Below are 16,849 nucleotides of genomic sequence, written 5' to 3'. Positions count from 1 at the left end.
TTTAAAAGCAGAGAAGTTACTCAAACTCAGCAAAGTTTTCCAGAGGAAGAAACAGTAAGCAATACGCAAACTCAGGGGATGTTGGTATAAAAGAGAGGTCCTGTACTTAGGCTAAGCTTAGGTGGAAGTCTAGATATATTTTACTGGGGCAGTGAGTCCTCAATCATCTAGAAACACTGTTATCTCCTACTGGGTAGAGGTAGGGATCATAGCACTGTGAAGTGATGAAGTAAACCAGCAGACTGATGTAGGAGCTAAAAGGCGATAAGCACGTGCTAATTAACATGAGCCATACCTTCCTGTTGCCTTGTGCCTGTGACTTTTTGTAGAGTCTGTGAGCTCTACCAGTGCCATAAGAAAAGAAGTCTGTGTGTTGTTTTTAACCAGGGACTGCAGGCAACTGAGCCAACCATGTTGAAACGGGTCATACAGTCATATAATGAAACAGCCTGGTTTCAGTCTGTGCTGTACTTGTTTTTTGCCAAATAATTGCACAGTAAGGTAGCCACCCTGCTCTGCTATTTAATTTAGTTGAAAATCACAATCTGAACAGGGAGTAAACACATTTAAAGACTGAGTAAAGGCTGATGGTGCTGTCTGGTAGATACGCTAAGTGTACAGGCTAGTGATTTATATGTGGGAGTAATTTTGCTCCTCAGAGATGTCCTGATAACTTTCTTGAAATACTTCTTATATAAATTGCAGTTAGTTGAAGATGTTATTTCCTTCGGGGTGGATTATTCAAATACCAAGGTTTAGTAGGAGGCTCATGTAGTGCCTTGTAGAGACTGCTGAGTATTTTTCAATTTCATGATGCTGCAACTTGGCAACCGATGCTGAACCGCTACAGGACAAGAGAGACATAATGGAAGTTGTCACTGGTGGGTTTTTTTAAATCGGTGAGAAACTACAAGGTTCTTACCACAGAGAAAATGTGCCACATTCATGAGGTGCATGGCCGTTACTTTTGCAAGCTGTGATGCTAAGTTGTGCATATTCAGTGTAGTTATCCCAGCTGCAGTCATCAGGTGGCAATTGCAGAAGCAGGGGAGGGGAACCAATTAGTCAGAGCACAAGTCCTCTAATAAAAAATAGGATGTAGGAGAGGAGGATTAATTTCCTAGATCTCATATAGTTTTCCCAATGACACCTCATGTTCCTACACCAGTGTCCCTGTTCATAAGGTAAGGTAACCTGTTTTCTAGTTTGAGCTCTTTTTTTAAGGAAGGGAGGATTAATATCAGACTTAAAAAAAAAAAAAAAATAGTAATGGACATTTAGGCACTTACCTTTCTGAGGGGCTATTTGGTCATATTAATAGACAAGAAACAATTATCTGTCATCTGAACTGTTTGTGAAGAGCTTGAAAAGTTAGCAGTCTTAAAGTGTCTCCATGACAAAAATGGTTGTAATAACTTATTTGTGTTTTCTGAGGAAGCCTGAGCTTTTGGTGAGAATCCTTCAAAATCAAGACTGGGATAAAAGGGAGGGGGCAGAGTGATCAAGTGTACTCACTCTGCTACCACCCCGGTAATGTGGCTGATTCTAGAAATGCCAAATGTCTTATTCATCAGCATTCAGACAAAGAAAGCCACCTTATTGCAGCAGTACGCTAGGGAAAACCAGTTGTTTAATGGACATTGCTTTTGTTTTCCAGAGGAGCCTTTTGCTGAGGCACGCTGAGTGCAGAATGATTTTGTCTGCAGCTTCAGCTTGGAGTTGTGATTCTTGTACACGGCTCAGGGGCAGCCCAGCAACCTGGTTACACCATCAAAGCAGAGAGACTTTAGAGACATTGAACAAGTGATAGGAGCGCACCCATCAGTAAGTCCAGTGCTCCCTCTCGTGGCAGATTCTGACCAGTTAATCCATTGTAACTCACAGCTGTTTGTGGCAAAATGCACTTGTGCTTGGCTATGAGAAGTATCTGGCATCCAAAATATTTTAATGCTACTACGTACCAAGCTTAATAGACTTATAAACACAAATAGCACTGAATTCTCTTTTTTTATTGACATTGGGGGAGAAAAATCTTTCACCATCTGATTGACTGAAGTTCGCCAAATGAAAACAGACAAAACAAATGTTTATGTACGTGCAAACATTGCAGATCAAACTGCTAAAAGAAATAACTAAAAGACAGGTCTTGAGCTAAGATCAAGCAGCAGAAAAATAGCAAATAGGTAAATGACTATTAAGTAGGTCTTACTTTGAAACTTCCCATTTAAACAAAGAATAAACAACAATAACACCACCAAATAAAGCCACAGCAGATAATAGTTGCTCTTCTAAACTTTTATACACTATATATTAATCGCTCTGTCTTTCAGTTATTTCCTCTGATAAAACTGACTTCGGTGAAGTCTCAGCAAGGCCGTCTTGGCTAAAAGCATAACGTTAGACAGGAGCCTGTCTAATGCCCTGGTATAATGAAGAAACGGTGGGGTTTGGCTTTTCTTTCTTTCTTTCTTTTGTTTTCTTTGTTGAAACGAGAAACTAATTCTATGCAAATATTAGATTTAATTTTCCAATGCTGGCTGGTGTCTGAAGATCCTGGAATGAAAAGGTGGCTCTTGGTAAAGCAAGATTCTTCTTGGTCCGCAGGTAACAGAGAAGAAATTTTTTGGTGGTGGTGTTTTTTTTTCCTTTATTTTTTTTTTTTTTTATAAATAATGTTTTATTAAATTGCCTTTTTTTTTTTTGTAAAAAGTTCTTCTGGGTTTATTTGTTAGTTTTTTAAGAAGTGAACCATCATGGAGCTTCTCTACCGATATCTGACATTTCCATTTTGTCTTTAGAGGTCCATTTTGGCTCCAGTTCCAGGTTATGTCATTCTATTGTACATCATCAGAGGCAGGTGTTCAGCTTTAAATATTGACAGATTTTTTTCTCAGTAGGAACATGTTGAAGCTTCTAACTCTGCTAAACATATTCATTTGACTGTTACAATCCAAAAACTGTAAAAATGGTGGAATGGAAAGATACAAACAGTATTATTGACACTGTATTGTCAAATGTTTGCACTGAGACCCCATGTACCATAGATTTTATTTTTTAAAAAATCATATTTATATCCATTTACATAAGACTTACACATTTTAAAAGAAATACATACACAGTAAATACGTAAATGTCTAGTATTTTACAATAAAACAGATGGAACAATGTAAAAATGAGTGGCTTCATTTGAAAAAAGCTTTGGATGTGCACTACTGCCAAATTTCTGATGACAGAGATGCTGAGAGGAAAGGGGGAGGTTGTTTCATTTTGTTTTGTTTGTTGTAGCAATTAGATATTTTTTAATTCTTGTTTTGAACTAACCAGTACATGAAAGGGACATCATATCTGTTTGTCTGATAAACCTTATGTGTTCTCTATTACCCTGTTCTTGCAGAGAGTTTTAATGCTCTTTTTCCTAAGCAGTGGTAGTGCACTTCAGGTAAAGTAGAAGAAAGAGATGACATCTAAGGGAAAAAATAAACAAACATTAATTAGTGAGATTCTTTGATTCTAATTTTGTCTAGGTTGTAATGACACCAAAAAATATCATAGCACTAAGTAAGCTATTGCATGTTTTACTAAAACATGGGTTTTGAGTATCTGAGGGTGACATGCATTTGTTGTTTAATTTTTGATCTGCAGCATAAAGCTTTTAGTAATGCATTTTAAGATTTTACTAACGTATACTGATTTTTGTCCTAGATCAAAACAGACTCCTGCTTGTGTTCATTTTACAGTTGTTTTCTAACTCTCTTGATTCTGGGGGTTTAGTTTCCTGCATCTGGAGACTTTAGCCTGTTTGGCACAAGGCCGAACACATATTTTAAGTGTATAGACCTTGCTGATGTACTCTCTGATTCTCCTCGTTTGCTGCAGCATTTACCTTTTTCACCCTGACGATTTCTTTGCTATGGACCAGCTGTTTCCAGATTATCATTCACATCTTTTTGGAACTCTTCTTCTCCATCTGTCTTTACAAATCCTCTTTGAAACCCTTCATTGATAAAGTACATCATTGATTCTGCCAAATCCCCTTTGACATTCCATTAGAATAAAAGTGAAACTGGAATGTTCTATTGCCCCAGCCCGTGTCAATGAAACTGTCCTGGCTGAGCCTCTGACTTGGCGGTGACAAGTGTTTCACAAGAGAAGAGTGTTGGGGAAGCTCAGACAGTGTGAGTGCTAAATCCTGTGTAGCGGCTTTGCAGATGCCCAGCTGGGCAACATACAGGCAGCACAGCAGAAAGCTTGACCTGTCCCCTGTGCTCTGTGGTAAACTTCTTTGCAAGATTAAATGGTGAGACAGCAGCCGGCTTAAAACATTCTTACATTCTGATCTGGAGAGTGCACTGAGACCAGGCTGTGTGGAGTATGCTCATGTAATCGTGAGAATGTCAGTTCCTGGTTTCTGGCAGCTTATAGTGGTGTTCAGAAAAACACCTGAGATGCAACTTGAAAGCATATTAATTGAACCCAGCTGTTGTGAAGAAACACTGTAAGACACTGTAAGGTCATACCTAGTTGGTATTCTTGGCAGAAAGTATTTTGAAATGTGAAGCTTTGACATTCTGTGTAAGAAAGGTGAGCAGCAGAACGCAAGAATCTGCAACCTGCTGCAATCACAGGCCATCTCACTTGTTACATGTGCAACCTGCTTGCAGCTCTTTTCAGTCTGCTCTTCTCTTGCTGTTGTGTGAGAGCTCACCCAGCTATCCATCCCCTCTGCTGATCAGTTAGAGTCAGTTCCTGATTCCGTGCATTCAGATAGTTTAATCAGCAGAGTAACACAACTACTGATGTATTCCAGTCTTAGGAATCTAAAAATAAAAGGTCTTCCTTGCAGAGCCTGGCATGTCTTGCCTACAATGTGTAACATCTACTGAGGCATGTTTAATGGCTGGTGAGGTTTTGGTACTATGCAAATATGCTTTCTAGCTCCCCAACAGTCCCCTGAGTAACTAAATGGAAAAGATAAGTGTTTTACTGAGAAAATATTAGCATGAAATGATGCCATATTAATGAAAGCGCTCATCATGTTGTTATTTTTTGCAAACCTTGTGATGTAGCAGAAAATGGTCTATTTCTGCAGAACTCCAGATGAGTGAATCTGTGAGATTCATAGCATTACTCTAAAGATAAGTAGTGAGAAGTGCAACATGAAATCCAGTACTAGATTTAATCCAAAGTTGCATCCAGCTCAGAATCTCATTTCTTTGCCACTGGTCAATTCTGAATGACCTGAGAAGTGCAAGAATCTCTGTAATAGATAACTGTGGAAGACTATCTGTATAGGGGAAGTTTTGTTCCAGCTTTATGCAGCTACCTGGTGTTCAAAATTGAGCCATATCTCTCATTGTTTTTTTTTTTTTTAAAAACTCTTCTGCTTTTTTTTTTTTTTTCCCTCTCCTTAGCTCCTGCTAGAAATACTTCAAGTTTCATAAAGTAAATTCACACCCTGTGCTTACTGCTGTCTCCCAAATTCCAGCTTTGAGAGCATACAAAACATTATGGTTGGTGAGCTATCATCTGAACAGAGTTGACTGAAAACCTTTGCCTTATCTGCTAAAGTGGTCTCAGCAGAAAGAACCTGCTGTTTGAGACGTGGAAAAATAATAGCATAGCGTCTCCTGGACTGAGGTCAAGACTGATTGTCATGATCAAATGACCACCCTAGTGAGTCCAAGTTAGGTCCTCTGCTCCATTCTGGCTCTTGCTTGAATAATCCCAAGGGATACTGGGTGTAGCAAACAGTTATAAAGAGCTTTCATGATGGCCCCTTATGAATACTCACAACAATTCAGTGCTGGCTTCTTTGCTAGGCCTTGTCAGCATGAGTATGTGCGAACTGTTGAGCTGTCTAACCTCTGCAGTCGTGATGAAGCAACTGCAAATTGCAAAAACAAAACAAAAAAAAGAAACCAGAACCTCTTTAGAGTCATAAAGAAAATAAATCAGTCTGTTTCCCACTGGAAGGAAGCCTATTAAATTGCTCTGTGGCTTCTATGACATGATCTGGGTATGGCCTAGTTCAGAACTCAGAGTTCCTTCATGTCTGATATACTATTGAAATCTATCTTATGTGAATAGTTTAAAACTCAATTTTGTCTTTATTTTGTTGGAAGTCCTAATACTGTACATATCATGCTGTTTAAATATTATACTGTTCTTAGCCCTGGAAGACAGGAAGCCAAATCCTGGATAAAGATACCTTTAAGTCTACCAAGCTCGGTGCTCAGACCCATAATAAACTGTCTGGAAGACCTCAACTAAATCACTACATTTTCCTTGTGTCTTAGTTCCCTGTCTGTAAAATACGAATAATACCTTCTACATCATAGACTGGCTAGAAGATGAAATCCATGAATGCTTGTAAGGTTCTTGGCTAGTACAGTAATGTGGGCCATGGAAATGCCTGGGGAGCAACTACCTTTATTTCTACATGGAATTGGCCTTGGAATGGATTCTTGTCTTACAGCTCCCTCATTGACAGAAAGTGCAGGATTAAAAGCAAAGCGTGCACATGAGCAGTGGAGTCAATGGAATTCAGTGATGCAATCAGTAAATTATTCCATTTGTAACTGCAACTATGAAGTATTGTTTTTAAAGGTGAGAAACTTTAATGGAATTTAGATGGCTTTAATGGAATTTACATGGCAATATTGTCATACCAAGTTCATTCAAGATTTACAGGATGTAACAGTGTATTAAATTACTTTGAGGTAAGTCTATTCATAGACCTCAGTTCTTTCAGGAGGAAATAAACAGCAGTATGTGAAATGGGCCAGTCTTTGTACTGGTACTTCTCAGAACTTCAAGCAGGTGTACTTGGCTTTATCATCGGTATACCTAAAGGAATAGCTGGAATAGGATTTGTCCCTTTTCTCCCTGCCCTCTTACAGTGATTTTAAAATTTACTTACTTTTAAATTATGATCTTATTGTTACTTTTCCAATCATTGCTGAGTTAGTGCATCTTTTGGAAATTAAAAGACTTCCTGAGAAAATTAAGACTCGTATACAGTAACTCAATTAGTACCTGAAGTTCAGTATCTCCTAACTACACTACCCATCTGATTTTTATTAGTAGTTAGCAACTTGAGTTATTTGATGATCAAGGCCAAGCTAGCTAGTTTGAAAGTCAAATAGGAAAATAAAGGTAATAGCCCTTTATAAGTTTGTTCTCTAAAATACACTTCACTTGCTAGAGAGGTTAACAAGCTCAAAAATTTGCTTAGATATTATATGCAATCTTAGATGAAAGTCAGTAAAATAATTGCTTGCTGAATGTTCTGAATGTTTTCTTTTCCTTTGCAGATCTAGGATGGCTAGACTGCAGCTCCTTCCCTCCCCCCTTCTTTTTTTTTTAGCATAAACACTGACAGTCTGAAGAAAACCTGAAAAAAAATCAATAATATGCCAAGTCAGTGCTTTTCCATTCCACAATTCAACTCTCCCAGACTCTGTTCGTCTTAGTTACGCAAACACAGCCATTCTGGTGCAAGACAGACATGCACTAAAAGTCAGATTAGCACGCTAGAATAAGCCACCTGCTTTTCAAGGGTAAGTGCAGAAAGGGCTGCGTACCGTCAGTCGCCATCTTCCGCGACTGCCCCGACGTGGTGGTTAACCTGAACCCGGCCGGCAGCGTTTCGGAGGAGCCCGGCATCATGCTGATCCCGTGAACCTCGCGCGGGGGGAACTGTCGTCGCCACGAGGGGCCACGTCTGAAGTTCTTGTCGTCGCTCTGTCAAGACACAGGGTTGTATTTGATTAAGCAAAGTGAAGTTTTTCTGAGTAGTTGTCCTGCTGTCTGCTGCCCCTCCCACTGTCAAATGTATTCCACAACAACTATCCTGCTCTGTTGCGCTGCATCTAGTAACTGCAATGCATTAGAGACACTCTTGTAAAAGTAAATGCTTCAGAAATATTAAATTCTGGGGTGGAAAACCCTTCTTAAATCTCTGGTTTGATATAGTAAAGGGCTATAATATCAGCTAAAGCAGAACTTTCTTAAAAGACAGCTCTCTTCCAAAGACAGTGACAGAAAGTGCAGTGGTTTGTTACTGCATTAGGAGGGTTACATAAAGAATTAAACACTCGTGCATGCACAGAATTCATAGGCATCTCACATTTTAAGCAAGTCCTTAAAAGTTTTATTCCTCCTCACATGCAGAAGTCCAAGACTTGAATATTTTTGCACTGGACTTTTACCTTAAGATGAATATTTTTCATAGGTGGATTTGAGATTCCCCAACCTACATAACTGCCCCAAATCTCACTCTGTTACATATTAACTTTGAAGAACAACAACAAAAAAAAACCCCAAACCAACCAACAAAACCCAAACCACCAAAAATCCACTTTTCTTCATTTTAAAAGAAAGGGTGTAAGTGTCCTAAAGAATAGATTGCACATGCATCTGCTGCCATGTGCTCTGGCCAGGGAAACTTCCCCTCCTTTCTCAATGTTTCCTCTATGGAAAATGTTCATCTTAATGAAAGAGTGCAGTGCAAAATTTAGCATCCAAAATGATATGAATATATAGCCATACTGAGGTTACTTTAAAACCTTGACTGGCATCTTCTATATTTTTTTTTTTTTTTATACAGCTGTAACTGACTCTTTTTTTCTTTTCACAATCTGTCAATTAATGTCTTCATGCATTCAATTTTTATATTTTACTGTGATATTTTATAAATAACTGAAAATAAAATCAATTACTTCCTCAAGTCGTCTTTCAGTTCCTAGTGCTAATAGGTTGTTGTATTCTCTCTCAAGGATCTGCCGTGCCTAGAGATACCAAAGTAAAAAATTAAAATAGTTGAAGATAAAGAAAAGGCAATAATGGGTACAGATTAACCAGAAGTCGCATGAGCAAACTTGCCTGGGTGTTTTGTGTTGGAATCTGTAATAATAAAGCTAAACTGCTGTAATCAAAGTTTTCATCCAGTGCTATCAGCGAACCATGCACACCACTTTCTAGAATATTGTTTGCATATTCTCGGAGGCCAATAGCTTGTATCCAACGTATTACTCGATCGTTGCTCCACACCAGCACATCTGTAAGGACACAACACCGGTTCAGCCTCCTGGTAGCCAAAAGCTTCCAAAACTGTACAGGTGCATGCATGGAATGGTGCGTGCACTGTGGATGTCATCCTGCTTTATTTCTTACTACAGCAAACTACTCATACAGCTTTGATATCTCCTATTCAAAACCCAGGGTGTGGGAGAAACTGTGGGATTTTTATCTGCCTTCAAGATACGTGTTTTTTGTAAACTACATTTCCGAAGGAGAAAGGTGCCTCCAGAGGGCATCTCCAGAATGCAATTCTTCCCACCTCCTATAGATATTCTTTTCAATTCTTAGGCAAGATTTTACAGTTTAACAGTGCAAGGGAACAGGAGAAATATCCGTTCCTCAAGGCTTCGCTCGGGAGTTTTGTATTAAACATTCTGAGAGTCAGGTCAGCACCTACAATTTAATAACACGCCACAAAGCAAATGATGAGTTCACAGTTTTAGAGACTAAAACTATTTTTAGTTCAGAAAGCTGCTTGAGCTGTTAAGGTCCATGCCAATTATAAAGCCAAGGCAACAGAATGAGCTAGGAAACCATTTTTGAGGATTTGGCCATTACAGAAAAAAGTATCCTACCCTGCCTGTAAGATTAAAAGGAAGTTGCTTATAGTGAGTTTTGTGTTACTATGTGATCGGGCTCTTTCCTGAACCTTTAGAAATCCAGCTACTGTAGCTGTTCAGGAGCAGAAATTCTCCATCGCCTGACCAGGAGCATCCCAGTCTTTGGGGTCAGGATGGGATGACACACAGCGTGGCAGCCAGGGATCACTGAGACGAAATCCCACCCCCCGGACCGTGTCTAGCTGACTGATGCATGATAGGGTGAAGGAGACAGTGGGTTATTACTATGGTCCTAGTGGTGAGTAGCACTGAAGCAACCCCAGAATTTAAGACCAACACCCATTTCCCCCATATCAGTCTCTAGCTAGGACCACTCAGGCTGACACTGATGCCTCCACATCAAAGTCTTTGGCATCAGTGCAATGCCATCATCTGCCTTGAGCAACTGCAGACTTCTCTATAGCCATCCCCCCCTTCTAATTCCTTTTTGTTTTGTTTTTCCCAGCTCTTCCAGTCAGCATGGTGCTTGAAAAGTGTTAACCACTGTATTCGCTAGACCTGGAAATGCTTAAGGAAATCAAATGATTCACTTCTGATAAGGGTGAAAAAAACAACCCTAATTGTTAAGTATAAAAGGAACCATGCAGTGGGCCTGCAACTGCTCTAGAGAGCTTTACAGACAAAAATACTTTAAAATCAGCTGTTAAATCTCCTAATAAGGCCAGTTCTATTAGGAACTGTTCTTATATACCAACCAACTGCCTCAGTGGCCAGCCCTCTAAGCAACATTTTCTATGATACACATTTTGAAGTAAGAAATCAAAGGCAAAGGTTTTCAAAAGCAGGAGTGCAGTGTTAGGGTCCTGAGTGCTCTGATTTCCCCACGTTGCCCCCAGCAGGTCCCACTGAGCTGCTGGGTATTAGGCCTTCTGCTTCTGAGGCTGAAAGAGGCTAGGGTAAGATATGCCCCCAAAATCCAATTTAGAAAAAGGTATGTATCAAACCACCATTTGGAATTGCAGCTCCAATTTAGCAAAGTACTTAACTGTGCCTAATTCAAGGAGATAATTTGTGTGCTGAAGACAGATGGACTTTAAGTAGTTTTACTTAAAGCACATGCTTAAATGCTTTGCTAAAATGGCATGACAAGGGGTTAATAGTTTCAAGCTTCAAAAGAATAAACATTTCCAGGAACTATCACCTTTTATTTCATGCTGACTCATTTCTCTTCGCTTTTCCAGTTCTTTTCTATCATAATTCAACCTCTTTAAACACATGATTCCATATTGCAAGCTTGTTCTGTCATTTAAAGAGAAACATTTACAGAGTTAATAAAGATAATTCTGAAGATGGGAACATATGTAGGATCTATTTCCTGCATTTCACATGAGGTGTTTCATGACGCCCATGTAGGAAATCTTGAGGATAGAGGTGAGAGCAAAACCATTAAAAAAACCCCACAGACTTCTATGTTCTAGCAGAAGAAACCCAAACCATTAAAACTTGTTTTCAGAAAAGGTCAGCCCTGGTGAGAGGGGAAATGTTTTGTCAAATCAGGCGTCAAAAAAATGACAAATCAGACAGTACATTAAATAAAAAAAACAAAAACAAAAACAAAAAACCCAACACTTCTTGTCACATAAACATCATTCTCCCTGAAGTCTAAATGCCTTTATTTCCATATTTCCAATTTAGCTTCTTGGCTATATCCCTAGATAACCTGAATAACTGTCAACTTGCTTGTACCGTTAACAGCTTTTATGTGCTACACACAGTACCTTTTCATTATCAAGAGATCTCGGGGCTTCAAATCTTAGTATACCACTTTCTGATACATTAAACCACTTAATAAACTATTATTGTTTCTGTACTGTCAAGGCTTTATGTGTATCTTGATGGTTCCCTGCTCATTATGAAAATTATCTCTACCAATACCTTACTTTTGAGAGACATAAATGCAATGTGGTTGCTATTACTAAAGGAATCTCTCAATACAGATTTCTGACACACAGCACTCGCTTTTCTGTGTGGTTTTCCACACCAGAACAACAGAAAGTAAGTGTTTTGATGCTGTGCAGCACTGAGCTCTATGTCAGACACTTAAACATCTTCACAGGTGTAGTCTTTATGCCAACATACCGATGAAAGCTATCCACCATTTTTAAGTGCACACGCAGATCTTTCTTTGTCAGGTGGTCTAACATCCTCGCATCTACCAGGCATTCCATAAAATAACTTCGGTACTGAGGTAAACCCAGACTGGGGAGCCATTCGTTACCTATCCACTCATGGTTCATGTCACCATAAGCCAGGGTCTACAGGGGGAAAAAATAAAAGAAAATAAAGAGAGAGGGGGAATGAATTATTGAGTTTGCTCAAGGTTGCACCACAGACTGAAGACAGATTATATATCTGCTATGCTTATTTCTTTTACATCATTTTGACATTGGAAGTTGAAGCCACTGTGAGGTATTTCTTATTGATAGCAGTTTTGCGTGTTGCATTTTGTTGTCTATCCTTGTAAATTTTAAACATTTTTCTTTGTCATAAGAAATCATAGTTCCAATTTTGAGCTTTAAATGCAAGCAAACTTATTACACAATCAAAATGTGCCTGTTTCATAATCTCACTTGCTTTCAATTGGCCTTCTGGAATATTTATGCTATGCAAATCCTACACTGGATTTGGTAATACAAACAGTGCTCCAAGGAATCAACTGAAGTTTGTGTCACTGTTTAGAGCGGGTAGGAATTCCTAAATAGAATCTAATTACACATTACAGTTATACACCTGTAGTCCTTTTGAACCTAAAAGTTAATTTGAGTTGTTTGTCAGCCAAACTTATGTTGACCATCAGTCTTCACCACCAGTCAGAATGGGTGACCAAATACTTTCTATTAAGGAGATATTTTTCAGCTGTGAACAGCTTAAACCTAAGTGGTGGAACAGCTTAAACCTATGTGGAACTCAATAAATTAATTATTTGAGATGGGAGAAATCAGATACCTCCTAAAACCTGGCATTCAGGCATTAAGCTACTTCATTTTCAGCTAAAATTTCAATAGGCTGAAGAAGAAAGCATATGACAAAGAAAAACATATGCGTGTTGAGCATTTTTGTATTAGTTGCACAAATAAGAGGCCAAATAGACTTTACATCTCACTATTGTAAATTATTTTGGTACTACTTAAACTTAACAGAAAAGAGAACTCATAAATTGCAAGATTTACGCCTTCTCAATAGAATCAGCCCAGCTTTGAGCACCATTTCCAAGCCTAGCTTTTTCATTTTGTCTTTAACATCTTCTCCTGCCATCATAGAGAAAAGGGTAACACTGCAAGCTGGCTGTATTTTCTACAGGGGGAAATATAGTCCCCTCATCTCTTATTCTTGGGAGATTTTGAAGAGAAAAGGAGTGCCATGAGTAAAGACAGTAAGATTGTGTAAGATTGTGCATATATTAGAGAGAAAGAAGTTGAAAAATATAATTAATTGATAGTCTAACTAAAGAGAAAAAAATTGTTCCCAATTATACAAGACTATTTCTAGACTGATACTTGGGTGTGATTGATACAATTGTTCTAAAAAAAAATCTGGTATAATTTTAGAAATGTTAGATCTCCAATTCTTAGCATATTCTCAAAAATGACATAAATATTTTTTTCTAGCTTTAGCTGGGAGGTAGAAAATGTCTTTGGAATGTAGCCATTTATTTTCAGCAAAATATTTACAGCATGTGTACCTCTCTGTGCTTGACCTAGCAAACCCATCCAGAGGATATTGTATTAGAAGAACTCCAAAATGTTTAAATCATAATTCAATCATTGAGATACTGTCACAATACTCTATGCGTATTGATACACTGTTAATTACATTATAATTAGCGTTCTGTCCAAAAACATCATGTGAAAGGGTCATACCTGAGCCCAGCTGCCTTCTTCAGACTCTTTCTGTGTTATCAGCAGGAAGCAATTAGTAAAGCAGGTAAAAAGACAATAAAAAAAAGAGTTATAAAAAGTTGTGGTTTTCATGTGTAAGTTATTCTTAGTACAAATGAGAACATACACGTAAAATATGCCGATACAATAACTCCAGTCAGTGGCAATGCCCTGGGCTAAACTACCTTAAAATTACAAGACCAAAACCATAAAATCTTAGTAGGGCAAATCTAGTTCAGCTTTCAAGCTATAAAACCATTTTAGCTTGGTGAAACTTTACAACATTATGTTAAACACTTTTTATGGTTTTACAATCAAAGCACAACCATTTACTTACAAAATTGGGCATTAGAGACACCGTTTTTTGTTTCTAGTTAGATTTTGCAACATTCACAATAAAAAGCTCTCTTCATGTGAATGTATTGTAAAAGACCTTTTTACACAGCATTTTTAATGGCAAAACTATATTTTTATGAGTGGCCAGTTAAACAGGACCAACTCTACTTCTGGTAAGCTGAGTCTTGTTATATTTGTGTTTATCTTTGCCAACAATAATAAATTGAAAATGAGCTCAGTTGAAAAAAAATATTTATGAGAATCTGCTTCATGAATATTCACGAGATAACTTAAAATAGCCTAGAAAGCATAAGTTTCTAAGAAATAAGTCATTTGCATCAAAATTTATCTTCAGTACCTCCCCCACCATTTATGGGTTGGGTTGACTACAATGTTTTCCAAACTGAAGATAGGTTTTTCAGACATCTTGCTGTAGGATTGTATCATGTTTTATGAACACTGTTACGGAGTTGTTATGACGTAATGCAAAAACTTAAAGTAACATACGTTCCAAGCAAAAGAAGAAAGTTAGAACTATTGAATAAAATCTATTAAAATTTATCTCCCCCCAAAGCAGGGAGAGGTTTGACAAAAAAATCAATAAATATGACACACTCCATGCAACCTAAATCAAAAAACATGAATATGCAAGTATGGACACGAAGTACTTGGCATTAATGAAAACAATAATTTGTGTAATGCACCATTCTCAAGCCTTTTCTTATTTCTTTTTCTTGCAGCAGATACAAAACTATGTTTAGAAGAGGTACTAGGGAGCAGAGTACAGGGGAATTGTTGCACTGGTAACGGTGACAATTTCATTTCACTAAATGAGGTTTCACACTGGCAGTGAAACTATTATGTACTGTAAAACTCCAATATTGGTTTTAAGTTAATTCAGTTTTTGGGATTGTAATACAGTTTGCAGTTTTTTCAGCTGAGAAATTATGTAACTGTTCTTTACATTAAATTCCGCTCCTCCCTGCGACTTTCTAATGGAATGCTTGGGAAGCGTCCTACAGCAGGTCTGTGTTAAAGCTGATACATCCTATTCATTTTTCGAGCAGTGAAACCATTTTAAGTGGAAGTGGGAAAACTAACCGTTTTAGCTGGAGCAGCAAGGTTTTCCATTTCTTCATGGGTCACCCAAACATTGCCTGAGGGCTATGGACAAGGCCCGCAGGGAGGCAGGTGGGATCCACATTAGGTAAGCAGTGGTAAAGAAGAAAGGCAGCACCACTGTAAGTTAACAGCGTATAGCATCACCATCAGCACAACCACGTTCTTGCCTCTACACAGCTGCAACTAGAGACAACTTTAGACAACTTGCTTTGCGTCTTTCGTTAGAGGATTCTGAACAGATGTGATGACATATTTCAACTAGAACTGATGGATGAAATCCAGCAGAGCACCGTCACAAAGGAAAGAATAATAATTAAAGCTGCATTTCATGCACAAGTGGTAAACACAACCTTTAGTTCATAGCTCTATCTAGTGGTAAGCTTCAGTTCTCAAAGATTTTCCAGCCTAAATATTCTGCACACATCACAGACTCATATTGTAATCTAAATAATGATTACTTCCTCCACTTTTCTGTATATCAAAAATGTAAAGAGAGGTCACATGTAAAACTGTTTTTCTTCATCCTGTTGTTTTCAGTTAGATTACTACTAGGACAATGAGATGAGTCAGGGAAGGGGTGAGGAAGTTTGCTGTGCACGTAAGGTGAAATGTGTTGTGTTTTCATGAGAGCTGGAGTAAACTAAATCCTTTCCCTGAGAAAGAGGGAGGCAGAAAGACTTGGGACACAGAAATGCACGTGCCAGCTTTGTGCTGCCAATTGATCAGGGAGAATTTAAAAACCAAGGCAAAATTATTCCCAGTGTTTCTAGCTTGAATGTATGGCTTTCTCATTTCATAAGTTCCAATGTGATTGTACTTTGAAATATGCTCTCATGCTCTTAAAATAAAAATTTTGTTTAGTAATTCAACACAATGTTGAGTCTATACCGCTTTACTTAAGTGAAATCCATTACGATTCATAGTATTACTATGATTATGACATACACAGTTGTTCTGACAGGATAAAATATCAGATAAGGAATTATATTATTTAAAGAACTTTAGCAACATGAAGATAAAAGGCCAGTCAATAGGAACATTAGAGTCCTGTTGCCCATTGCTTATTTAGCTCAGTGGATCTGGTACCCCTCAAAGGTATCTCAATTCTACTTTCCTCCAAAGGATTCTCCATGAAGACAAGCAATTATAAATACAAATATTATTAGCATCATTATTATTATCTTACTATGAGAAATTCTTGCTCTTTTTGATATATTCCTCTTCCCTTTCAGACCTGTATCTCTGTGTTTCTTCGCTACTTGCTTCCTTCCCATCTTCTGCCACTCTCCGCCTTCCCTCCCTTCCTCACCAGACACACACGCTCCACTTCTCCCTTCCAGACTCTCCCTTCGTGCCTCCAATCACTGCTTCTCTTAAAAGCAGGAAGAACCTCAAGCCAACTGACTCAGATTAGGTAACATTTGAAAGGATGCAAAAAAGTGGAATGGGAACAAGATTCAAAAGAGCTGTGTTCCTAAATAACCTCTCCCCGGTCTTGCCTTGCCCCAGCTCTGAAAAAACAAAAACAAAAACAAAAAAGAGAAACACAATCTGATTTTGTTGGGAGAGATGACTTGAAGGAAGAGAAAGGCAAAAATACAGGCAAAATTACAAATAAGATGCTCAATAGTGATCATTAAGACAACATCACAGTTAATCAAAAGCACGACTTAGAAAAATCTGCTAAAGGAAAAATATCAGTGATCAACAATCAAGCGAGTGATGAACAGGTCCTTCTAAGTCTCTGTAGGACAGTTCCCACTGATTGTGAAGTGTGTGTTACCACAGAGCCACTCTGGTGCTGCAGAAGTC

At 38.2% G+C, this 16,849-nt stretch overlaps 1 protein-coding gene across 1 annotated transcript in view; it reads right to left on the bottom strand.

Annotated features, from left to right (window-relative positions):
* Nucleotides 1–1,490: 1,490 nt before the first annotated feature.
* PPFIA2 (PTPRF interacting protein alpha 2) overlaps nucleotides 1,491–16,849 on the bottom strand; it is a 319,033-nt gene continuing 303,674 nt past the window's right edge. Inside the window, exons 25-33 of the mRNA XM_082043663.1 lie at nucleotides 15,017–15,079; nucleotides 13,562–13,591; nucleotides 11,781–11,956; nucleotides 10,843–10,940; nucleotides 8,884–9,059; nucleotides 8,721–8,789; nucleotides 7,584–7,743; nucleotides 5,792–5,884; nucleotides 1,491–3,464 (exon numbers count right to left, since the gene is read on the bottom strand). Of these exons, the coding sequence (XP_081899789.1) occupies nucleotides 5,826–5,884; nucleotides 7,584–7,743; nucleotides 8,721–8,789; nucleotides 8,884–9,059; nucleotides 10,843–10,940; nucleotides 11,781–11,956; nucleotides 13,562–13,591; nucleotides 15,017–15,079 (831 nt within the window). The 3' untranslated portion in view covers nucleotides 1,491–3,464; nucleotides 5,792–5,825. The remainder of the gene's footprint in view (nucleotides 3,465–5,791; nucleotides 5,885–7,583; nucleotides 7,744–8,720; nucleotides 8,790–8,883; nucleotides 9,060–10,842; nucleotides 10,941–11,780; nucleotides 11,957–13,561; nucleotides 13,592–15,016; nucleotides 15,080–16,849) is intronic.

The sequence above is a fragment of the Streptopelia decaocto genome (genome assembly GCF_964273445.1).
Source record: "Streptopelia decaocto genome assembly, chromosome: 1".
Classification (NCBI taxonomy): Eukaryota; Metazoa; Chordata; class Aves; order Columbiformes; family Columbidae; genus Streptopelia; species Streptopelia decaocto.
This window is presented reverse-complemented; position numbering and strand designations above follow the sequence as displayed.